General features: G+C 40.5%; 1 protein-coding gene across 1 annotated transcript; it reads left to right on the top strand.

Annotated features, from left to right (window-relative positions):
- The first annotated feature begins 365 nt into the window (after positions 1 to 365).
- LOC139540832 (ras-related protein Rab-3A) lies at positions 366 to 26,752 on the top strand. The gene is made up of 5 exons (XM_071344829.1): positions 366 to 464; positions 15,261 to 15,485; positions 19,853 to 19,971; positions 22,881 to 23,005; positions 23,424 to 26,752. Exons 2-5 carry the CDS (start codon positions 15,261 to 15,263, stop codon positions 23,612 to 23,614), a joined length of 660 nt encoding a protein of 219 aa, XP_071200930.1. The 5' UTR covers positions 366 to 464; the 3' UTR covers positions 23,615 to 26,752.

Here is a 26,752-nt window from a genome sequence, read left to right as displayed (position 1 = left end):
AAACAGTGTAGGCTACAATCAATTACTGCAATCTGTGGTAGACTCTACATGATTCAAGTAAATAATAAGTAATAATAAGTCCCAAACTAGATCTAATAATTATTTACACCAGGGACAAGAAATTGAAAGAGAGATTATTATTATTATCAACTGATGTTGAAGAGCAGGGCTATGTATGGTCATTCGATTAATAATTTCCTGACACTCTTTTGTAATAAATTATAAAGAAGCACAAGCTAGGAGGATAAATAATTAATAGGGATAGGTTTAACGCATCTTGAATATTTTAGGACGTTTCAGTGTACGTGGTCCAGGATTAGTGGCTTGAAATATCAATCAAACCCCACCAACATTGAGGGCCCGCCCTCCTCAGTAGTCAACTGTCAGTCATATGACGTTAGGGTTTCTGCAGGTGCTTGACGCGGTGGTGTATTGCGTAATAGGAGCCTAAAATACACTTAAAGGTAAGGATATAATTATTATATTCTTCATTTACACTATACTATAGCTGGTGTAGAGTTACGTTTGTTTAGAATTTTCTATGGAAATGCGCCAACAAAATAGAATAAAGGAGAAACAATAACCATCATTTGACATTCGATGCTTGCTTTTTACAGATACATGTAATTGCAGTAGCTCGTAAATATAGTATTTCATATGGGGTTGCTTACAATTATGCCGTAATGTATGACATTTCAAGCCTCGAATAACCACAGCATCAGTGAGAGAAGAATGACCTGTCGAAATTCCAAAAATAGCTAATCGGTTACAGTAGCATATCTTGTTCGCGATACCGCATGTGTATCCTTCATTTGTAGTGCGAGATAATTCTTACATCAATTAAGCAATGTATAATTTACGTGAATTAATATCAGGACTGCCATATGGAAATCCAATGCGCTGTAGATAGGTACACGGGTCGCTCTGTGCTCTCAAAGACAAGGGAACGAACATACTCGTATAGGCTGATTGACTTTACACTGTTCTGTTGGCTATTTAAATCCTTGACATCTTCATAAAACCACGGCTTTGACAGCACAAAACCTATCAGAGAGAATCGTAATGCTGTGTGTCTGAATGGGACCACATCAGCAAGCAGGGGTAGGGGACTCTAGTTACCTAGTGATTGTAATCTCAGGACAGTTTACACGCACAGTTTTAAGCCACTCACCCAGGTCACCGTCTATGAGCTTTGGGATGATGCATTGTACATTTCCCCATTTTAGGTAGTTATACATCGTTATATTAATTGTCAAAATAGCAAAGCAGGCTATGTTAAATTGGACAACTAATAATAAATACTCATTTAAAAAAAGCTACTTGAGCATTTTTGCATGTTAGATTGGGACCATTTGAAATAATCATAATTTGAATGCAAGAAAGTAGATATTCTATGCTATAAAGGAAATTGTAGGCAGTTAGGACAGTTCGAAATTTACTGGGGTGGGGGGTGGTCCAAAATAGGCTGGATCAATATTCAATATGAATCCACAAGGAGAAATAGGAATAGCTGTAGCTGATAGGCAGTGGAGAGGCCAGGTGCGTCATTGCGCATGAAAGAACATTGAAGACATGAGATACTCAAAAAGCTCCCCTATTGACCATATTTAGGGAAAAAAACTAGTATCCTACCTAGACTAGCCAACAACACCACAATGCAATGAATCATTTCATTATTGTTTTCAAATGAGTACTAAATTCTACTCTAGGCTGCAGTGAACATCTCATTTGAATAACAGCGCAAAAGCCCTGTGATTTGAATGTTTCGTTCCATTTGGATCAGTTGTGGGTCTACTCTAGATATTTTATAAAGTCTAGAAAGGCACAGTAGCAGGCCATTCTGGCTGTATTTCTACCTATACTGAGATGCGCTGTCTGTTGCAGATCATCATTCTCCCAAATCGTCCTAAAATAATGTGCCCACATATGCTTCCGGCAGGCCCAGTTATTCAGGAAAGCTTAGTGCACGCTCTGCCTCCTCTCCAATCCAAGTGGCTATTCCTCACACACCTAGAACCTAGCGCCTCAATATAGCCTAAACATTTGTTATTTCACTTTTAAAATGTATTACCTTTTATATGTGACATAAACACAACCAGTCACAATGTTTTAATCTTATTAGGTTTCTTCAAAAATCTCCCGTAGGCATGCACACTTCTGTTCAAAATATAATTCCAGCATCCTCAAAATGGCTTGACATTAACCAGGTTTCCACCCAACCTTTTCATGCGAGTAAAGTACATGTCGGATAAAAAATGTCACATCATGGGAAAGCATGCAGTTCATTAGGCTACAGATTAAATAAATTACGATGAACTTCACAGGGTGGTGAAAGTGCTGAGTGAGGAGCTTGATGCTCCATTCAATAAGTTCCCGCTCAGCCCAGTCAAAACTGTTCGCTGCTCTGGCACCCCAATGGTGGAACAAACTCCCTCACGACGCCAGGTCAGCGGAGTCAATCACCACCTTCCGGAGACACCTGAAACCCCACCTCTTTAAGGAATACCTAGGATAGGATAAAGTAATCCTTCTAACCCCCCCCCTTAAAAGAGTTAGATGCACTATTGTAAAGTGGTTGTTCCACTGGATATCTTAAGGTGAATGCACCAATTTGTAAGTCGCTCTGGATAAGAGCGTGTGCTAAATGACTTAAATGTAAATGTAAATAAAGATCGAGGGTCTTATTCTGGTGACGTGATGATTGATGCTTGGCTGCTGTTTGACAAATAACAATAATCTCGCAGTTTTGTCCATAATAATCTCATCATGTAGGCTATACCCACACTGTATCTGTGAGCTGTTGGCTAGAGTGCACGTGCCAATACCAGAGTGGTTATATTTGCAATACCTATGCAATATTTTTTGTGACAAAACCAGCAGTAGGCCTTGACTGCAATGGAAACCCATTCAACTTGTATTTTTAATTTGGTACATTGGAATGTAACCGCAAAATAAATTTTTATGTGCACTACGTATTTACGCAAACTTTTATCCGCAACAAGTAAATTTGATGGAAACACAACTCTGATGGAAAAATCTGTATATTGTTTTTATGCAGATTTTAGAATATTTACATGAAAATCTGTCGCCAATTGGATGCAAACCTAGCTATTGACACCCTAAAGAGTCTGGCAAGTGCGCTAGTCTGGTGTCACTTTGATTATGCCTGTACTACATGGTTCACCAGCAGCCCCAAATGTCTAAAGAATAAGGTACAGACTAGAGGTCGACCGATTATGATTTTTCAACGCCGATACCGATTATTGGAGGACCAAAAAAAGCCGATACCGATTAATCGGACGATTTTTTTTACATTTATTTTTATGGCTTTATTTATTTGTAATAATGACAATTACAACAATACTGAATGAACCCTTATTTTAACTTAATATAATACATCAATCAAATCAATTTAGCCTCAAATAAATAATGAAACATGTTCAATTTGGTTTAAATAATGCAAAAACAAAGTGTTGGAGAAGAAAGTAAAAGTGCAATATGTGCCATGTAAAAAAGCTAACGTTTAAGTTCCTTGCTCAGAATGACATGAGTCTTCAATATTCCCAGGTAAGAAGTTTTAGGTTGAGGTTATTATAGGAATTATAGGACTATTTCTCTCTATACCATTTGTATTTCATATACCTTTGACTATTGGATGTTCTTATAGGCACTTTAGTATTGCCAGTGTAACAGTATAGCTTCCGTCCCTCTCCTCGCCCCTACCTGGGCTCGAACCAGGAACACATCGACAACAGCCACCCTCGAAGCATCGTTACCCATCGCTCCACAAAAGCCGCGGCCCTTGCAGAGCAAGGGGAACAACTACTTCAAGTCTCAGAGCGAGTGACGTTTGAAATGCTATTAGCGCGCACCCCGCTAACTAGCTAGCCATTTCACATCGGTTACACCAGCCTAATCTCGGGAGTTGATAGGCTTATAGTGATAAACAGCGCAGTGCTGTTTGAATGAATGCTTACGAGCCTGCTGCTGCTCAGTCAGACTGCTCTATCAAATATCAAATATAATCATAACATAATAACACAGAAATACGAGCCTTAGGTCATTTAATATGGTAAAATCCGGAAACTATAATTTCGAAAATAAAATGTTTATTCTTTCAGTGAAATATGGAACCGTTCCGAATTTTATATAACGGATGGCATCCCTATGTCTAAATATTGCTGTTACATTGTACAACCTTCAATGTTATGTCATAATTATGTACAATTCTGGCAAATTAATTACAGCCTTTGTTAGGAATAAATGGACTTCACACAGTTTGGAATGAGCCAGGCGGCCCAAACTGTTGCATATAACCTGACTGCTTGCACGGAACGCAAGAGAAGTGACAATTTCCCTAGTTATAAGAAATTCATGTTAGCAGGCAATATTAACTAAATATGCAGGTTTAAAAATATATACTTGTGTATTGATTTTAAAGAAAGGCATTGATGTTTATGGTTAGGTACATTGGTGCAACGACAGTGCTTTTTTCGCAAATGCGCTTGTTAAATCATCACCCGTTTGTCGAAGTAGGCTGTGATTCAATGAGAAATTAATAGGCACCGCATCGATTATATGCAACGCAGGACACGCTAGATAAACTAGTAATAGCATCAACCATGTGTAGTTAACTAGTGATTATGTTAAGATTGATTGTTTTTTATAAGATAAGTTTAATGCTAGCTAGCAACTTACCTTGGCTTTTTGCTGCCCTCGCGTAACAGGTAGTCAGCCTGCCATCCAGGCTCCTCGTGGAGTGCAATGTAAGGCAGGTGGTTAGAGCGTTGGACTAGTAACCGGAAGGTTGCAAAAATGAATCCCCGAGCTAACACGGTAAAAATCTGTCGTTCTGCCCCTGAACAAGGCAGTTAACCCACCGTTCCTAGGCCGTCATTGAAAATAAGAATGTGTTCTTAACTGACTTACCTAGTTAAATAAAGGTGTAAAAATAAATATAATTTTTACATTTTTAAAAAATCGGCAAATCGGTGTCCAAAAATACCGATTACCGATTTGTTATGAAAACTTGAAATCGGCCCTAATTAATCGGCCATTACGATTAATCGGTCGACCTCTAGTACAGACCAGCCAAAACAAGCTTGTAAGAATTATACTTAAACTCCTCCCTCCTACTCATCTGAAGGTCGAGCATTTTAAGCAGCTAAGTTAGCTATCTGTGGAAAAAAGAGTTGTATTCATTCAACTTGGTCTGGACGACAGAATTTTCACGGACTCAGCCCCCAGGTACAGTTGAAGTCAGAAGTTTACATACACTTAGGTTGAAGTCATTAAAACTCGTTTTAGAATCACTCCACAAATTTCTTGTTAACAAACTATAGTTTTGGCAAGTCGGTTAGGACATCTATTTTGTGCAGGCCTACCTTCAAACCCAGTGCCTCTTTGCTTGACATCATGGGAAAATCAAATGAAATCAGCCAAGACCTCAGAAACAAAATTGTAGACCTCCACAAGTCTGGTTCATTCTTGGGAGCAATTTCCAAACGCCTGAAGGTACCACGTTCATCTGTACAAACAATAGTACGCAAGTATAAACACCATGGGACCACGCAGCCGTCATACCGCTCAGGAAGGAGATGCGTTCTGTCTCCTAGAGATGAACGTACTTTGGTGCAAAAAGTGCAAATCAATCCCAGAACAGCAGCAAAGGACCTTGTGAAGATGCTGGAGGAACCAGGCACAAAAATATCTATATCCACAGTAACGAGTCCTATATCGACATAACCCGAAAGGCCGCTCAGCAAGGAAGAAGCCACTGCTCCAAAACCGCCATAAAAGAGCCTGACTACAGTTTGCAACTGCACATGGGGACAAAGATCGTACTTTTTGGAGAAATGTCCTCCGGTCTGATGAAACAAAAACAGAACTGTTGGGCCATAATGACCATCGTTATGTTTGGGGGTGTTTTGCTGCAGGAGGGACTGGTGCACTTCACAAAATAGATGGCATCATGAGGAATTAAAATTATGTGGATATATTGAAGCAACATCTCAAGACATCAGTCAGGAAGTTAAAGCTTGGTCGCAAATGGGTCTTCCAAATGGACAATGACCCCAAGCATACTTCCAAAGTTGTGGCAAAATGGCTTAAGGACAACAAAGTCAAGGTATTGGAGTGGCCATCACAAAGCCCTGACCTCAATCCTATAGAAAATTTGTAGGCAGAACTGAAAAAGTGTGTGCGAGCAAGGAGGCCTACAAACCTGACTCAGTTACACCAGCTCTGTCAGGAGGAATGAGCCAATTAAACAATTTAAAGGCAATGATACCAAATACTAATTGAGAGTGTATGTAAACTTCTGACCCACTGGGAATGTGATGAAAGAAAGAAAAGCTGAAATAAATCATTCTCTCTCCTATTATTCTGACATTTCACATTCTTAAAATAAAGTGGTGATCCTAACTGACCTAAGACAGGGAATTTTGACTAGGATTAAATGTCAGGAGTTTAAATGTATTTGGCTAAGGTGTATGTAAACTTCTGACTTCAACTGTACCTATCCAACCATTTTTAATTTGTTTTGAAATGTACACCAGCATAATACCAGCACTAGAGACTAATATTCACTGTTTTAAATATAAAAGTCTATCTGGTAAGAATTTTTTTTTATATACCGGCGCTATTGAGTGGAACAAACTACCAGAGAAACTCAAAGCCATACCAACCATAACCCCTTTTGCCATCAGAACAGCCTCAATTTGTCAGGGCATTGACTCTACAAGGTGGCGAAAGAATTCCACAGGGATGCTGGCCCATGTTGACTCCAATGCTTCCCATAGTTGTGTCAAGTTGGCTGGATGTCCTTGGGAAGTGGACCATTCTTGAAACGCATAGGAAATTGTTGAGTATAAAAACAAAACAGCAGCCTTGCAATTCTCGACACAAACTGGTGCGCCTGGCACCTACTACCATACCCTGTTCAAAGGCACTTAAATATCTTGTCTTGCCCATTCACCTTCTGAATGTCACACATACAGAATCCATGTCTCAATTGTCTCAAGGCTTAAAAATCATTCTTTAACCTCCCCTTCATCTACACTGATTTAAATGGATTTAACAAGTGACATCAATAAGGGATCATAGCTTCCACCTGGATTCACCTGGTCAGTCTGTCATGGAAAGAGCAGGTGTCCTTAATGTTTTGTATACTCAGTGTATTTAATTGTATGTATTTATGAAAGAAATAGGTACCACAATGAAAATAAGTCCCCGACTATATTGTGCAATCCTCGTCACTTGTAAAAAATCTTTGTGCTCTGTATATATTGATTTTATGTCAGTAGAAAGAAATACATCTATCCAAACTGTGCAGCTGCCATTTAATGAATGGAAAGAGTCTGTTAAAAAATACCAAAAGGTTTAATGACATTCAGGGATTGTCAAGCCAAGCCTTCGATACTGGGAATTGCTGCACAGCTTTTTCAGGTCTCTCCAGAGATGTTCGATCGGGTTCAAGCCCGGGCTCTGGCTGGGCCACTCAAGGACATTGCGAGACTTGTCCCGAAGCCACTACTGCATGTCCTGGCTGTGTGCTTAGGGTCGTTGTCCTGTTGGAAGGTGAACATTCGCCCGAGTCTGAGGTCCTGAGCGCTCTGGTGCAGATTTTCATCAAGCATCTCTCTGTACTTTGCGCCATTCATCTTTGCCTCTCCTGACTATTCTCCCAGTCCCTGCTGCTGAAAAGCATCCCCCCAGCATGATGCTGCCACCACCATGCGTGACGCTTGGCATTCAGGCCATAGAGTTTAATCTTGGTTTCATCAGACCAGAGAATCTTGTTTCTCATGGTCTGAGAGTCATTAGGTGCCTTTTGGCAAACTCCAAGTGGGCTGTCATGTGCCTTTTCCTGAGGTGTGGCTTCTGTCTGGCCACTCTACCATAAAGGCCTGATTGATGGTTGTCCTTCTGGAATGTTCTCCCATCTCCACAGAGGAACTCTAGAACTCTGTCAGAATGACCATCGGGTTGTTGGTCACCTCCCTGAACAATACACTTCTCCCCCGATTGTTCAGTTTGGCTGGGCGGCCAGCTCTAGGAAGAGTCTTGGTGGTTCCAAAATTCTTCCATTTAAGAATGATGGAGGCCACTGTGTTCTTGGACCTTCAATGCTGCAATAATTTTTTTTGTTACCCTTCCCCAGATCTGTGCCTCGTCACAATCCTGTCTCGGAGCTTTACAAACAATTCCTTCGACCTCATGGCTTGGTTTTTGCTGTGACATGCACTGTCAACTGTGGGACCTTTTATATAGACAGATGTGTGCCTTTCCAAATCATGTCCAATCAATTTCATTTACCACAGATGGACTCCAGTCAAGTTGTAGAAACATCTCAAGGATGATTTCGCTTTGTCATTATGAGGTAGATTGCTGAGGATTTTAATACATTTTAGAATAATGCGGTATAATAACTTAACAAAATGTGAAAAAAGTCAAATGGTCTGAATACTTTCCGAAGGCACATTTGATATAATTATAAATATGGCATCAAAATGTTGAAAATCAGATTTCCTCCTAGCTGATCATTGTCTGCAGCCAACTCTGATCATAGTGTAGGACTAATGAAACAGGCAGGGAAAGTGAGCTCATTCATGGTGGTCGGCGAACGCTCAACCTTCTGGTCCGTAGCCCAGCGTGGCATCAACTGTGCCACAAAAGCATGCTGAAGTGGCAAAGTAGATATCCACGTTCATAAACAAAGGGTTGCTACATTTGTTATTTGTGGCCTATACATTTCAAACGGTCCCTTAAGCTACCTGGCCTACTAAACAAATGTAATCACAGATAGGATGTGGCTGGCCTATTCAACGTTTCAGAAGGACTATATTGTTGCAAATATGATCTTTTGAGTCCCATGGCAATATCATATACAGGCATCGTCTAAATGTGTGTGTGAGCATTTACCTTAAATATACTTGAAAGAGATCATACTCCAATGTTATTGCTGGATTCTCTGGGGGAAATGCATCACAGAAAAAGTATTAAGGCACCTTCAATGTTTAATGGTTTAATAAGGGCTGCTATTGCCTGCCCTACAATATTAGATTAGATTACAGAGCACTTTTTGTTCCCCCCCATACTACGAAAACAAAAACTCCACTCTCTTAATTGCAGGCTTCCATTGTGATACTAGCAGGTTCATGGCATCTTCTGCTCTATAAAGAGGGAGGAAATGCTATATTTAGCTCCTTCTGATCTGCATTTGTCTTCTTAGAAAATGGAAAATGTGATTGGATGGGGGGAAAATGCCATATTAGGCAACCTTCTGGATGTTTTGGTACCTTACAGTTCTTTGGTTAATGTCTCACTATGAATTTTCATGTGATTTGATTCAGTCCAATTCGGTCCACTGTCAATTGAACGTTTATTTCCCTTTTATGTTTTTCCACTACCCAAGTAATGAATCATCACTTTTTGTTAAATGAATTCAGCCCATCCTTGAAAGAGAATGCAGGGAGTTGTCTTGGAAATGGGTGTGTCTGCTGTGGAGTATAATTTCTCAGTTCTAGCAATGTGTTGACAGATGTTTATTTTACTGGGCAAAGTTACTTTACTGTAGAGGGCCTCAGTACATTCAGTTCTGTGATTTCAGGATGAGAAATTCACCAATATCGTTTATTATCTTGGCTAAGTAAGTTTAATCTTTGCTCTTGAATTAATACTGTCGGCCACTTAATTTGACAAAAGAGGATAGCTACAATGTGTTCCTAATTAGATCACCCAAGCAACTCTTTATATCTTTCATGAACTTGGGTCACCTGGGGTTGGCGTGTAGCCTAGCGGTTAAGAGCGCTGGGCAAGTAACTGAAAGGTCGCTGGTTTGAATCCCTGGGTCAATGAGGTGAAACATATGCTAATGTTACCTTGAGAAAGGCACTTAACCCTAATTGCTCCATCTGGATAAGAGCGTCTGCTTAAATGTAAATGTTTGATATAGGTTTGAAAAATACAATGTTTTATGAAGAAGCGCAATGGTTTCTTCAGACTGCTTAGCTGGGAATATAAATTCACGTATCACACATCAATAAAGATTAAGCATATTTAGGACAGGGGTTATAACAATATTATGGACATTCTAACATCCCAAAATGTAAGTGGATTATTTATTGCCTCACATTACATGGGCCTCAGAACAACTATCCGGCGTGGAATAACCTTAGTAATTACGTAGTAATATGCTATTAAGTTATGGCACATTTCATTAGCATTTTTGTATTGTCTTGTAAGAAAATAAGTACTAGCTAGGTAACAGCCTGGACTTAACTTGACTAACTCACTAAAGTTATACCCTTATAGTTACCCTGGAATAATGCATATGTAATGTATAGCGCTGCCCAATTTGCTTTCACAAAATGCTGGTTTTGTTTTATTTGAGCCAGATTAAGCTGAGGTATACTTCAGCTCCTTTGGCAGACTGTCATTGTCTTTCTCATTAGCTTGCCTAATGCCAGGGTGTTTGGATCAGGTCTGACTCTCAGGCTTTCTGGGATCATCCTGGACTAAAACAGGATTAACAAGCTGCCAGTGGGAACCCATCCAAAAGACTGATCAAAACTGTCTGACTCATAGTGCAGCGACACAGTTTAGGACCGGCTGACATCACACATCTGTTAAGGTGTCAATCTCTTTAGGCTGAAAAGAAGAGCCAACACAGGTTTATGCCACAGAAACACAGGTTGGTGCCACAGAAACACAGGTTGGTGCCACAGGAACGCAGGTTGGTGCCACAGATGCACATGTTTATGCCACAGAAACACAGGTTGGTGCCACAGGAACACAGGTTGGTGCCACAGATGCACATGTTTATTCCACAGAAACACAGGTTGGTGCCACAGAAACACAGGTTGGTGCCACAGAAACACAGGTTGGTGCCACAGATGCACAGGTTGGTGCCACAGATACTTTCCTCAGTTGGGAGAGGTTGAAAAGTTTATGGTAAATCACGTTGGTTGGAATTATTTTGAGTCTTCGTCTCTCATTTAACATATGGTCAAGACTCATGTCATCTTTTTTTTGTCCAAATTGTGGGATTAGTTCTCTTGGCCAGCCAGACTTGTGTCCTTAGAAAGATATAAGGAGTCTAGGGACCATCAAGTCCTGTCACGACATTGCAAGAAGCATATTTCAGTCAATAGTTGAATAGAATGCATTTTCTTTATAAGATTTAGACAAATTTGCACAAATCTCTTGAAAGGGAGGTGTCAATAATGATGATTGGGTTTCCAATAGAGTGGTGAGTGGGAGGAGGAGCTCTGCGGACCCTTAAGTGTCCGGAAGCAATTTAGCCATTCATTGTATCATATTTTCTTGAGTTGCTATTTTGTGTACATATCCAGCTGTGTTGGCAAAATGACTACATATTCCATCGAAGTTGCCCATTGTCACAGTTCTAAGACCAGTCGAAACATCCAGCTATAACTCTACGCTAATGACGTCAGTGGATCTCAAAACTGAAGTTGGATCCCCGTTAAGAAGCAATGATATCCTTCACCACTGTCGTCATACGACAGATGTCTCGAACCAGTCATGACCATTCAACAAAACAATAAAACAAAATGTACGTTTCTTTCCAGAAAATGTCTTAGTTACATGATTGCATAACTAGCAAAGGAGTTTTGAAGTTGAGGGTGCAGTATTTATAAAGTTTGGCAATGAGGACGAAAACTAGCTTAGTTCAGCTAGCCAGCTAAACTCAGCAAAAAAAGAAACGTCCTCTCACTGTCAACTGCATTTATTTTCAGCAAACTTCACGTGTAAATATTTGTATGAACATAAGATTCAACAACTGAGACATAAACTGAACAAGTTCCACAGACATGTGACTAACAGAACTGGAATAATGTGTCCCTGATCAAACGGGGGGTCAAAATGTAAAAGTAACAGTTAGTATCTGGTGTGGCCACCAGCTGTATTAAGTACTGCAGTGTATCTCCTCCTTGTGGACTGCACCAGATTTGCCAGTTCTTGCTGTGAGATGTTACCCCACTCTTCCACCAAGGCACCTGCAAGTCCCCAGACATTTCTGGGGAGAATGGCCCTAGCCCTCACCCTCCGATCCAACAGGTCCCAGACGTGCTCAATGAGATTGAGATCCGGGCTCTTCGCTGGCCATGGCAGAACACTGACATTCCTGTCTTGCAAAAAATCACGCACAGAACGAGCAGTATGGCTGGTGGCATTGTCATGCTGGAGGGTCATGTCAGGATGAGCCTGCAGGAAAGGTACCACATGAGGGAGGAGGATGTCTTCCCTGTAACGCACAGCGTTGAGATTGCCTGCAATGACAACAAGCTCAGTCCGATGATGCTGTGACACACCGCCCCAGACCATGACGGACCCTCCACCTCCAAATCGATCCCGCTCCAGAGTACAGGCCTCGGTGTAACGATCATTCCTTCGACGATAAACGTGAATCCGACCATCATCCCTGGTAAGACAAAACCGCGACTCGTCAGTGAAGAGCATTTTTTGCCAGTCCTGTCTGGTCCAGCAACGGTGGGTTTGTGCCCATAGGCGACGTTGTTGCCGGTGATGTCTGGTGAGGACCAGCCTTACAACAGGCCTACAAGCCCTCAGTCCAGCCTCTCTCAGCCTATTGCAGACAGTCTGAGCACTGATGGAGGGATTGTGCATTTCTGGTGTAACTCGGGCAGTTGTTGTTGCCATCCGGTACCTGTCCCGCAGGTGTGATGTTCGGATGTACCGATCCTGTGCTGGTGTTGTTAGACGTGGACTGCCACTGTGAGGAAGATCAGCTGTCCGTCCTGTCTCCCTGTAGCGCTGTCTTAGGCGTCTCACACTACGGACATTGCAATTTATTGCCCTGGCCACCTCTGCAGTCCTCATGCTTCCTTGCAGCATGCCTAAGGCACGTTCACGCAGATGAGCAGGGACCCTGGGCATCTTTCTTTTGGTGTTTTTCAGAGTCAGTAGAAAGGCCTCTTTAGTGTCCTAAGTTTTCATAACTGGGACCTTAATTGCCTACCGTCTGTAAGCTGTTAGTGTCTTAACGACCGTTCCACAGGTGCATGTTCATTAATTGTTTATGGGTCATTGAACAAGCATGGGAAACAGTGTTTAAACCCTTTACAATGAAGATCTGTGAAGTTATTTGGATTTTTCCGAATTATCTTTGAAAGACATGGTCCTGTAAAAGGGACGTTTCTTTGCTGAATTTAGTTTAGCCAGGGAAAATCGGGGAAAGTGAGCTTGGGCCTTGTGCGCATGTGTGCCAGCTGGGCACACTAGGCTAATGCAGGAGACAGATTAGAGTTTTTATGCCCTGATATTATCAGGAGCTGTCAGCGGAAAGTTAAACAATTCAGAGACTGAAACAAATAAATCAGATGGTTTATATTTAAGGAGAGAGAATCGATATACATTCCCAAAATCAGCTGTAACTTTCAATAGTAAAGCAAAGCTTAAAATTATGTTTGAGTGAACCCAGAATACAGAGAATGAATGGTGAATTCGCTTCTGGACACAGACTCCTCACCACTCTATAAGCTCTTTGAGAGGTCCAGCAACTATGTACTGGTAGGTCTAGGCCTATCATCTAAATTATGTTCTTCGGAAACAAGAGCCAAAACCACATGGCTTTGAATGTTGGGGACATTTATTATCAGGCCCACAAGCAAGCTTATTTCACTCATAACCTGAGTGTTCAAAGCTAAGAGTGTTCTTTGAGACAAACATTATTTTTCTAGTAACACTGGACAGCAAGTAAGGCAGAGTCATATGACTATCTATCATCAGAGGAAGCTTAGAGAAATCTTAGTCATCATGACTAGAAGCAGACACGTTAGAAAATACTTTGAATTTCACTCTGATATTTTGACATGTCAGGGATACACTTAAACAAGAACCTGCATGATTCAGGTTCTGGCCATTTGTGATGTATTATATTGAAGGTTGTATAGTCTGTTATGTCAGTTTATTTTGTCAAGACTTATTTAGAATGTATTTCGAATTTGCAGTATTGATCCGGTTGCATATCAATTCCTGGCATGCTTTTTCTATTGACCTTATTTGCACTTCCTTCTCTATTCTTTACAAGAGTCCTGTGTCAAAGCCATGAACAGCACCACAGTAAATCTGAAAATAGCACTATAGGTACAGTTGCACTAAGGTCAAAGATGCACTATGTACTCCACACAGGTTAGCGTTTTTCGTCATGAAACTTGTTCTGGAGGCAGCTGTGCAGAGTAGTCACTAGCTGGCACTGCCACAAAGTCATAAAATCTGATTTTAAACCTAACCTTAACCTTAATCCTAGCCTTAACAATAATGCCGAATTCTAACCTTAAATTAAGACCAAAAAGCACATTTTTGTGCTATAGATGGAGCCTTAAGAGACCTTGAATCCTGATGGGCTGAAGTGATGTCAATGTTGCCCTAAAGAGTAGACACGATTCCCGCCACAAGATCAATATGATCCCTGCCAATGCGATCAATCACTTTACAACTATACTGTTCTATCACGGGGGCAGATGTCCTGAGAGGACGAGCAGTCAATCCACTTGAAGTCATTTTTGTGGCATGTGGCGTAGGCTGCTCTATCTTTCAAGAATGCACTGTTGAGAGCTGACTAAATATGTACACAATGGCTCACATCTTTTGAGAGACAGAATGATTGGTCTGTAAAACCAGCAACCCATAATTAAAGAGGTCTTGTAAGTATCAGGCAGTTCAGAATGTTCCACTTTGTGCGAAAAGCTTTGATTCCTGTCAGGTGCAAGAGAAGCCGTCAGTGGACTATTTCCTCGCCCACTGATATCTTGTTGTCACGTTGAAGGGAACTGATTTAAATGTTTCTTGATGCACTGCCTTGTCTTCTTGTGCCTCTGGTTTATCGATGTCCCAGAACTTAGTGTCTTATTGATTACTACCACTAGTTGGCCTTGGTGAACACTGATAAACTGCACTGTGATGGATGAGGTTGCTCACTTTTTGTACTAGGTGTGTTTGACAAGGGGTTAAGCAGGCCCTGTGTGGATATTTGGCACTTTGGATTCTGTATTGTTTCGTCTGTATTTAGAACATGGCCTCCACTGCTTATCCTAGGCTTTACCTTTTGAAGTAGGCATTTCTGAAGTGTTGGAGGCCATTTATAGAAACACAATGTAATAATAGTACTGCTATGTGATCCGCCAAGAATCAGTATTGGAACTCTTTCCATGATACTTCCAAATACAAGGGATATTTTCAGTCAGTTGACAAACTCTCTCTCTCTAATCTTTCAGATGGCTTCAGCTACAGCTACCTATGGACAGAAGGAGTCTTCAGACCAGAACTTTGACTACATGTTCAAGATCCTCATCATTGGAAACAGCAGCGTGGGCAAGACCAGCTTTCTGTTCCGCTACGCAGACGACTCTTTTACGCCAGCCTTCGTCAGCACGGTGGGCATTGACTTCAAGGTGAAGACCATCTACAGGAACGACAAGAGGATCAAGTTACAGATCTGGGTGAGTTTTGGAGATGGCCCCTTTCATACGGTTGATATGTCCCTGTAACGAAGAATTCTGTCCCTATATTCATCCACTCAAACACAGCCTAAAGTTAGTTGAACTTTCAATGTGTTATCACTACACTTTCAACCATCTAAAATAACAACCAAATTCCAATGGAAAAACAATTTCAGATTTTTGGTTTAGTTGTCACCCAAATGTCTATCACTGGGCTTTCAACCATTTAAAAGCACAGCAAAGTTCAAATGGGAATACAATGTCAGATATTTTGTTTATTTATACAACAGATTAATGTCATCATTGTGCTTCATCTAATAGCAGAAACAAAGGACCTGGACTGCAGTTGAGATTACTTTAAAAGTACATAGTGCAAGTGATCAATGCCGTTCGAGATTCTGCATAGATTATTATAGCAATAGGTAGACCTGTGATGACCTATGCATGCTATCTTGAACAAGCACGCTTTATATGATTACATAAGAAGGAATGCATAGTTACAGTAACCTAAAAATGTGGCCATGGATATGTTAGTCAATTTAGGTTGAATGTAACATTAGTTTGTAAGATAGCCTTAAAGGTGCTACACACATGTGGAAGCTAGGTGAATTGTAACAACACTTAGGTTGAATACAAACAACTCTCCCTCCTCCTCTACATCCCATTTCCCTGCAACATGTTGGAGACTTTGTGTCTGTGGAATCTAGTGGAAACCACTCGCGCTTGAGCCTTTAACTTTCAGTTTTGTCCACCAGCTGAAAACAAGATATTTCACGCGATTTTGATGGTGCAATGATTCTGTTTACTATGAATTGCTTGTATTGTCACATAAAATGAAATTAGGCGAACAAATTAGAATTTTAGCAACCAGGTAATGGCATGGTGATTTTCTGTGGCTGAATGGCATTAGTGGAAACTAAGACTATTCTCATGGCAGGTCTGCCAGTTTTGACTAGCAGAAGCAACTTTTCGTGGCAGGTTAGGATAATTAACGTGGTATGTTAGGATAATTAACATGGCAGGTTAGGAAAAGGGTTAGGGTTAGCTTAAATGCAAAAATTGTCCCCGACGCGACTTGAACATACAGTATCTAGATAAAACCAGGCCTGCCCTGAGAACAGTCTTGGTTTCCACTAATGTGATGCTGCATTTCTGTGTCTTTTTACTTTCGGTTTTGTACATCACTTTCAAACAGCTGAAAATACGATTTTATTTGTAATTCAAAAAAATATATTTCACAGCGATTTAGATGGTGAAATGATTCTTTACACTATAAATTGCTTGTTTTGTCACATGAACAGAATCTTTTAATTGTATTATTATTTTTGTACTTTTTACCCCTTTTTCGTGATATCCAATTGGTAGTTACAGTTTTGTCCCATCGCTGCAACACCCGTACGGACTCGGGAGCGGCGAAGGTCAAGAGCCATGCATCCTCTGAAACACGACCCCGCCCAGCCGCACTGCTTCTTGACTCACTGCCTGCTTAACCCGGAAGCCAGCCGCACCAATGTGTCGGAGGAAACGCCGTACAGCTGGCAACCGAAGTCAGTGTGCATGCGCCAGACCGTCACAAGGCGTCGCTAGAGAGCGATGGGAAAAGACATCCCAGCCGGCCAAAATAAATGTATGTAGTGTTCTGTCCTTGAGCTGTTCTTGTCTATTAATGTTCCGTATTATGTCATGTTTTGTGTGGACCCCAGGAAGAGTAGCTGCTACTTTTGCAACAGCTAATGGGGATCCTGATAAAATTCCAAACCCTCCCCTAACCCAGACGATGCTGGGCCAGTTGTGCACAGCCTCATGTGTCTCCTAGGATCAAACCCGGATCTGTAGTGACGCCTCTAGCACTGCGATGCAGTGCCTTAGACCGCTGCACCTCTCAGGAGGCCAACATTATAGAATTTTATCAACCAGGTAATGGCAAGTCGATTTCTGCCATTGATGATTCTGCTTGTGAGATGATAACCACGTCTCTGAGAGACGTTGATGGAAGAGAGGGGGGGTGCAGCCTGCCAATCTGACATCGAGCCAGTCCGGCTTTTGTTGACCAATAGGAAGGCTGAACAATCTTTATGTCATTTCGTGTGGGCCCAAAAACATTATATTTTAAAACATTGTGAAACACTATGATTCCACTGAAATTACAATGCACAAATATTTCATATAGCTCCTTTAACTTTAGGCTATTTACTGTATTACAAAGTAGTATTGAATTGTGTTTTGTTAACAATGCAACCAAATATCAACATATAAAAGAGATGTATCTACTGTATCTACTTGGATAGTTCCATCTGAACCACTGGCTTAATCCCATTCTTTAACTTTTATTTTTGGTTAACTTGTAGACATGCTAATAAGCTATTTATTGTATTTCAAAAATAATATTGAGTTACATTTAGCGGACACCCTTACCCAGAGTGACGGCATACATTTTAATACTGGTCCCACGTGGGAATCGAACACATAACCCTGGCATTGCATTTGCAATGCCCCACCAGCTGGGCCACATAGGAATTGTGTTTAGTTGTCAATGCAACCAGATATCAACATTTTAAGAATATTTATATTCTGTTTGGATAGTTCCATCTGTAACACTGACTTAGTCTGGCTTTAATTCCAGTTTGTCTACACATTAATAATTGATATGTTAAAAATCAAATCAAACTTTAAATGCACTTTAAATAAAGTTTGATTTGATTGATTCATTTTATTTAACTTTGATTTTTGTTTGAGATGGAGATGTGAATTAAAGCCAGACTAAGTCAGTGGCAAAGGTGGAACTATCCAAGTAGAAGATACTTCTCCTTCAAATGTTGATATTTGGCCTATTGTGTTGTCTATTTTTAGTTGAATTCTGGGTTGAATTCAAACAGTTGCTGTTGATGACTTTGCAAATGCTATATAGGCCTAAATAGCATCATTGATGATTGATAAAGTTCACATTTAATTTGCTCTGTTAAACCTACCCTTTGGAATGACTTTAATAGTGAATCTATTTCATTTTTAAGTGGGGTCCACTCAACAATCATTCTCATGATAGCACATTGCTAATAATCAATGACAAATATCATAGCTAAGCAGGGCTGGCCTTGGTTAAAACCTTGGATGGAAGACCAAAGGGTAGCTGTAGATAGATCAATTAGAAGGTGCTGCCCAGACTATTTAAAAAACTATTCTGATAGTGGATATAACGTTGAAAATCGGACATTTTAAAGGTACAAATTCAACATATTTTATACAAGGTTTATGTTGAAATTTGGTTACCATGATGACATAATACTGCGGTCGAAATTTCACCCTCAAAACAACAGTTTACGTTCATTACTTTTTTCAAATCCAATGTATTTCCCACATAGATTCCACATCACAATACATTGACAAATTATGTTGAAACAATGTTGATTCAACCAGTTTGTGCTGTGGGGCACTGCAGTCTCTACTGCACATCCATATTGTGTATCAAACACTGCTATAGTGGGCTGGTGAAAGAGGATACGTGTATGTGTGTTGAGGAAAGGCTTGTTCTGTTGTCAGCCTTTTCCCAGGGCAATGACTCTGAAGTGTGCGCCCTCCCCCATTACTACACATTTCTCTTGAGTATATAACCCCCCCACCACCTATACACACACTGCTCCCCATCCCCCACTTCCCAGTACAGCATACAGTCAGCTTAGCACACACTCAAGTGTAGTAAAATTGAAAAAGCTGTGTATGCTGATAATTCAAATATGACCTAAAACATAAACAAGCACATTTGTTACACACCATATAATGTACATATTTCACCCAATTTACATATTTACATGTGTATTCAGATTCATTATGCATGCTAGACATTGCTCATAAAAAAAGCAACAATTTGACTACTACCCTAAAATAAAGCCTAACCAGCATAGTGTTGTGTGTAATGGGGATTGGGGCTGATGTTGCTCCACAGTTTAGAGAGATGCAGTATTAGGGTTGTCAGGAGGCCTCATTCCCTGAGCATTCATTAGAGTTTAGTCCGTAACTCAATCTGCCCCCTCCACCCCCCGGCTTGCCAACCAAGGAAGGGAGGCGAAATTTGGCAAGTCACAGTGGAAATGCGTCAGGAGCTGTAAAAGCTACCGATACCCCATCATCATCTGTTGGCAGCAAAAGCAGTCTGCGGGTAGACTGTTTGAAATCACCGGAGGGTTTTAATGTTCTGTCGTTATTGGTGTGCGTGGGACGATCGCTGTCAATGTCAATTTGACTGTGGTGCATGTCAATTTGGCTGTGGTGCTCGTTTTAATGCAACCTCCGTGTGTGTGTGTGTGTGTGTGTGTGTGTGTGTGTGTGTGTGTGTGTGTGTGTGTGTGTGTGTGTGTGTGTGATGTTTCTAGGATACGGCAGGGCAGGAGAGGTACAGGACTATCACCACCGCTTACTACCGCGGTGCCATGGGCTTCATCCTCATGTATGACATCACCAATGAGGATTCCTTTAATGCTGTGCAGGACTGGTAAGTGATTGCTCAGGAATGTGGTGTGGTCATGTGACCATATGGCAAATAGTAGTACAACAGTGGACAAACATAGACCAGTGTTCCTTAATACAGTACACGCCTGACTGGAGGAGGTCCAATTGGCACCAAAGGTTTGTTGACCTTTTCTTCATAAAGGCCTACGAAGTGCTAAGAATTTGTTGACCTTTTCTAAATAAAGACCATTAGACTTGAGACACATACACTATATATACAGGTAACTACCAAAATAAAGGAAACACTTGAGTAAATGAGGGATACAAAGTATATTGAAAGTCGTTGCTTCCACACAGGTGTGGTTTCTGAGTTAATAAAGCAGTTAACCTCCCATCATGCTTAGGGTCATTTATAAAAATGCTGGCCAGGCCATTATTTTGGCCATTGTTTTGGCTACCATGGCTATGCCCTCATAGGATGACAATGCCCCCATCCACAGGGCACAAATGGTCACTGAACAGTTTGATGAGCATGAAAACAATATGTAAGCCATATGTCTAGGCCGTCTCAGTCACCAGATCTCAACCCAACTGAACACTTATGGGAGAGTTTGGAGTGGCGCTTGAGACAGCGTTTTCCACCACCATCAACAAAACACCAAACGATGGAATTTCTCGTGGAAGAATGGTGTCACATCCATCCAATAGAGTTCCAGACACTTGTAGAATCTATGCCAAGGTGCATTGAAGCTGTTCTGGCTCGTGGTTGCCCAATGCCCAATTAAGACAATATGTTGGTGTTTCCTTTATTTTGGCAGTTACGTGTATAGTTCTAATTAGTTTGAGATTCAGGATTGTAACAGGGACCATGTTGAAACCAAGTGGCATTTTCCGCTCCTAATCACTGTCCTCAATCCTATGCAAAAATACTATTAGAAACACTAACCGATTAAATTACCCTAACATGCTGACTACACTGGCCATGCGCATGCGTCTGCCATTGTGAACCAAGTATATTAATTTTGAGGCAGGTCAAAACAAGATGAAACATTCATGGACATTTAGCTAGCTAGTTTGTTGCTAACTAGTTTGTCCTGGAAGATGAACATTGGGTTGATATTTTACCAAACATGCATATGGTCCACTTTTTAGCTCCTTCTTTGTATACTGAACAAAAATATAAATGCAACAATTTCAACAATTTTACTGAGTTACAGTTCATATAAGGAAATCAGTAAATTGAAATAAATTCATTAGGCCCTTATCTGTGGATTTCACATGACTGGGCAGGGGCCCCACCCATGGCTGGGGAGCCAGGCCCAGCCAATCAGAATGAGTTTTTCCCCACAAAAGGGCTTTACTACAGACAGAAACACTCCTCAGTTTCATCAGCTGTCCGGGTGGCTAGTCTCAGACAATCCCGCAGGTGAAGAAGCTGGATGTGGAGGCCCTGGGCTGGCGTGGTTACACGTGGTCTGCGGTTGTGAGGCCGGTTGGACATACTGCCAAATTCTCTAAAACAACGTTGGAGGCGGCTTATGGTAGTGACATGAACATTCAATGTTCTGACAACAACTCTGGTGGACTTTCCTGCAATCAACATGCCATTGCACGTTCCCTCAAAACTTGAGACATCTGTGGCATTATGTTGTGACAAAACTGCATATTTTAGAGTGGCCTTATATTATCCCTAGCTCAAGGTGCAGCTGTGTGTGTAATGATCATGCCGTTAAATCAGCTTCTTGATATGCCACACCTGTCAGGTGGATGGATTATCGTGGCAAATAAGAAATGCTCACTAACAGGGATGTAAACAAAATGTGTGCACAAAAGTAGAAGTAAATAAGCTTTTTGTGCGTATGGAACATTTCTGGGATGTTATATTTCAGCTCATGAAACAAAGGTTTAACACTTTACATGTTTAGTATATAATTTTGACCCGGAGTCAGACAAAATCGTGTGTTTCTTTACTACGACGATTAATCCCCAGACAAAAAGCGTCCACGTGGGTTTGTATCTTCCTGATATCCAATGAGGAGGGTACTTGGGTTTGTATCTTCCTGATATCCAATAAGGAGGGGACTTTGGTTTGTATCTTCCTGATATCCAATAAGGAGGGGACGTGGGTTTGTATCTTCCTGATATCCAATAAGGAGGGGACGTGGGTTTGTATCTTCCTGATATCCAATAAGGAGGGGACGTGGGTTTGTATCTTCCTGATATCCAATAAGGAGGGGACGTGGGTTTGTATCTTCCTGATATCCAATAAGGAGGGGACGTGGGTTTGTATCTTCCTGATATCCAATAAGGAGGGGACGTGGGTTTGTATCTTCCTGATATCCAATAAGGAGGGGACGTGGGTTTGTATCTTCCTGCTATCCAATAAGGAGGGGACGTGGGTTTGTATCTTCCTGATATCCAATAAGGAGGGGACGTGGGTTTGTATCTTCCTGATATCCAATAAGGAGGGGACTTGCAGCGCGTGGAGCGTCTCAAATAAAACCAAGTTCTATTTTAACGTTTGGCTAAGCAGACGCATGTTCACGTGGGTAAAATTATTGAATAACATGTATGTGTACATTTATTTTCAACGCTTGCTTACATAATGTGGCCGGTGAAGTTTGCATGTAACCAAATACTATTACTCACAATAACCCCAAATAAACGTTAATCTTATCGCAAGCTGCATTATTCCAAACTCATTTTGGATGACCCTTGAATGTTGGATAAGTGCAGTGAAAATGTCACCTAAGCTTTCAATGGCTCTGCAGTGGACCATATCTCTGCAGTCTGCACACTGCAATCTATGTTCTTAGTAAGAGTGCTTTATTGAAACAATGTTTCGATCCTCAGATCATCATTGTGTCTCTTTGACCTCAAGCACCTGCTCAAAACCACTGGATGTGTGTGTAATCTTTTCCAATACTGAACCTTTCTGTATGGCTGCCATAGGTCGACCCAGATTAAGACGTACTCGTGGGACAACGCCCAGGTCCTGCTAGTAGGCAACAAGTGTGACATGGAGGACGAGAGGGTGGTGGCAGGAGACAGGGGCAGGCAGCTTTCTGAACACATGGGTGAGTTCAAGTCACACAACACCAACTCACAGTGCCCACCATAATTACATGAGCTATACAATTCAATGATACTGCTGATGTTAATGGTACTTCTTATCTGATGATTTGATTTTATCATCTGAGTTGTCAGCAACAATAACATGTATAATTAGTTTGCAATTGCTTGGTAGAAGTTCTTATCCAGAGTAAATGCGATCAGGAGGTGGAACAGCATCATAAGCAAACATAAAAAGAATTGTGCCGAATTGGCTGTTGAACACAGATCCCCCAGCCACCACCAAATGTCATGACATACAGGAATGACAAAACACAAAGTTTGCTCACAATAGCTTCAGAAACCAATGGGCAAGAATACTGATCACGTATGGCTAGTTTGGTAAACATTTAAATCCAACACCATTATAACACCATGTTCCAGGGTTCGAGTTCTTTGAGGCCAGTGCCAAAGATAACATCAATGTGAAACAGACGTTCGAGCGGCTGGTGGACATAATCTGCGAAAAGATGTCTGAGAGCTTGGATGCCGCTGACCCGGCAGTTACAGGGGCTAAACAAGGGCCCCAGCTCACCGAGCAGCCCGCACCCCCCCACCAGGACTGTGCATGCTAAAGCTGAGCGACCCCCCCCCCCCCCCACACCATCAACTCATCCTCAGGTCCCCTCACAACCCCCCCTTCCCCACAAATCAATGAATCACTCCATATGGGTGAATAGGTGATGTTCACTCTGTTTCTCACATGATTCTCGTGTCCTCTGCTTCCTTTACTCGGGTCCTTACTGTGGTCTTAAATTATGAACTGGAAGGTCTCTATCCAGAGTCTGCCTCAAATCTTCATCATTGTTTACCTTATTTTCTCAGACTAATGGTTTTCTGATAAAAGCCTTTGTTAGAGACGGATGGAATTCCATATTAAAGTACGTGTTGTCATAAACAGGTCAATACTTTGGAAACAGAGATATTGAAGCCTAGTGCATATATACTGTCTAAGTCCCCTATCTCTGTGTGAAATACAAGAAAACATATATTGGATTGCATCAGTCACTGGTATAACATCATTCCAGTCTCAAATTGTTGTCCAATCAGCCTTTTTATTTTTTTATTTATGTACCTTATGTTTTGTATACTGGTACCGCTTTCCTTTGTAAAGCTTTTCGCGTATGAAAAAACAGTAAGGAAAATACAAACAAATTATAGATAGGTAAAAAGAAACAGAGACATTCTTTATACAGTACCAGTCAAAAGTTTGGACACACCTACTTATTCCAGGGATTTTCTTTATTTTTACTATTTTCTACATTGTAGAATAATAATGAAGACTTCAAAACTATGAAATAACAAATATGGAATCATGTAGTAACCAAAAAAGTGTTAAACAAATCCAAATATATTTGAGATTTGAGATTCTTCAAAGTAGCCACCCTTTGCCTTGATGACAGCTTTGCACACTCTTGGCATTTTTGACTGGTACATGTTTGGTTTAAATGTGTATGTAAATAATGTGCATTATCTAATATCTAAGGGATCCATTTGAAAAAAAATGATTTTTTAAAAAAGCATAAAGAAACGATCTATGAAGATATGAGAGGTCAATGTTGTAGATTTTCTCTGAATCATTTTATTTATGGTTTAATTAATCTCATTGTCATCCCCCTATGCCCATTTACACTAAACTTCTTTGCTCCTACTACCGCTCTCAGGTACTTGCTAATACACTTACTAAGAGCTGTTAAGATTAATGCTAGTTGCATGGAAAGAGGCTGAAGCCACGGAACCAGAGCATAGCTGAAGTATATCAGCATCGCTCACCTTTTACATCCATTTCAATTATCTTATTTTGTATTTTTGTGAGAAATAATGAATTACAATGTGCATGTTATATCAGAGGCAATACTTGGCTCCTTATGACTTGAAATAGGATACAAGAGACTGCACAAGTGAGGTTAAATAATATAGAAATCATACTGTGTCCTGTACAATAACATAGGTTAAAAAAATATGTTTTGCTCAGTTTTGGCGAAGGCTGTTTTTGTCCCACAGCTTGTAAGTACTTAAAGGTAGATATGACGTAGGTGCACAAGTAAACCAGGGCCAATATCCACAACAACTAAGAGCATTAAAGAGTGAGGGTAAACTTCTGCTGTTTGGATCCCGTACCTACCATGCTCAAACAGCTTGACTTGAACCCATGCGCAGATACTGTGTGGGAGTGAAGTCTTGCATCTCACTCATCGCAATATCTGCAATGCTGCTCGTGGCAATGTAATTTAGCTGATTCTACCTTTAATGCACACAAGCGTAGGCTTATGCAACAAAGAGTTTATGGGTTTGTAGTGTGTGTGTGACTGGAACAATTTGCAGTAAAATGTGTGTAAAATTAAACGCTAACCCTTATGAGACTATTTGAGTGCAATTTAGTAAACTGTTTCATTTAGGAAAGAAAAACCTTTTGCCTCTTGTCTTTGAATTGATATTCAGTCCAAGGTCTCAATCCAGGCAAGTTTCCACTCAAATTAGAGAACCACTATCTCCCTTAAGACCTTTGTGATGTTTACGAGTCAACTTTTCTATGTTGTTGACAAATGGCTGTCTTTACTAGAGTGAATGAGTGCGAAATAATCATACAAATAGATCAGTCATTCAAGCATCCTCAATTGATGAAACTGTCACATTTGTACTTCACTGAGTCATACCAAAGTTTTGATGTGGGACAATATTGATAATGTGTAACAATAATACTACTGTAGTTACAATAACAACAATATTTGATCATCTTGCAATCCAGCATACATTTTCAACATAATTTTGCTCTACTATATTATGGCTGTGAGTCTGCCATCTCAATAGTATCCAGAGCCCCCCCCCCCCCCCCTGTAAACTGTCCTCTCCTCGCCGATGCTGTCTTCCTTTCTATGAAACAAACTGTAAATGCATTTGTCATATGTTTCATGCGTGGATTGTGTGTTGTATTGACTCCAGGCTTGCAAAAAAAGGACAAAATCTGAAACCTGTATTTTATCTGCATTAGTTCTAGGCCTGCTTGTGAATGAATGTGTCACTTTCTTTAATAAAAAGCAATATGCAGTACAACTGAACAGCATTTCAAACAGTAGAGCTTGCTGACAGTAGATCTACTATATAAAGGGTGTCGGGTATAAAAAGAGGGAATAATCATGTTCAACTGATTTGTTAGGTTACATAAAGCCATTACTTTCAAAAAAACATTTACACAAATATACGTGGTTTTAGAACTCTTGTAAAATTGGTGGATTTATAGTGAGAAATGTTGTTAGGATCTTGGATGTCACCAAAGCTTGGGAGAAAAAGAAACATTTGACTTGAGTGTAAATTTAGAAGAGTACAATAAGAGTATTTGAGATTATGTTTTTATTTCATTGATTTGCTATGAAGGCAACCTTCAAGGCATCCAATAAGGTTTGCGCTGTCAGGAAGGTATTGCAATTTTTCAAAAGACCCAAAGTGTTGCTTGTTTTTGGAATTTATTTCATAGTTTTTTAAAGGTTTTTTATTTTTTTATTTTTGTGCATCCACCAAATACTGTTCTGCAAAGTACTGTTGACTTGGTTTACATAGATTTTTACTTTGCATTTCTATTGTGGGAATACAACAACTAATGTTATAACAATAAGGGAATATGGTGTCAAAATTTTAAAATGTGAACATTACCAAATCTGCTGTACATGTTGTGGAATTCAATGACAAAAATAAAAGTTTGGCCTGTTGCAATA

The sequence above is a fragment of the Salvelinus alpinus genome, chromosome 16 (assembly GCF_045679555.1).
Source record: "Salvelinus alpinus chromosome 16, SLU_Salpinus.1, whole genome shotgun sequence".
Lineage (NCBI taxonomy): Eukaryota > Metazoa > Chordata > Actinopteri > Salmoniformes > Salmonidae > Salvelinus > Salvelinus alpinus.
Note: the sequence above shows the minus strand (reverse complement) of the source record. Positions and strands in the feature narration are given on the sequence as shown.

Excerpts from the sequence above, each read along its gene's own strand:
- LOC139540832 (XM_071344829.1), top strand. The coding sequence starts at position 15,261 with ATGGCTTCAGCTACAGCTACCTATGGACAGAAGGAGTCTTCAGACCAG. Across the intron at positions 15,486-19,852 it reads GGATCAAGTTACAGATCTGG|GATACGGCAGGGCAGGAGAG; the intron begins GTGAGTTTTGGA and ends TGATGTTTCTAG. Across the intron at positions 23,006-23,423 it reads GCAGCTTTCTGAACACATGG|GGTTCGAGTTCTTTGAGGCC; the intron begins GTGAGTTCAAGT and ends ACCATGTTCCAG.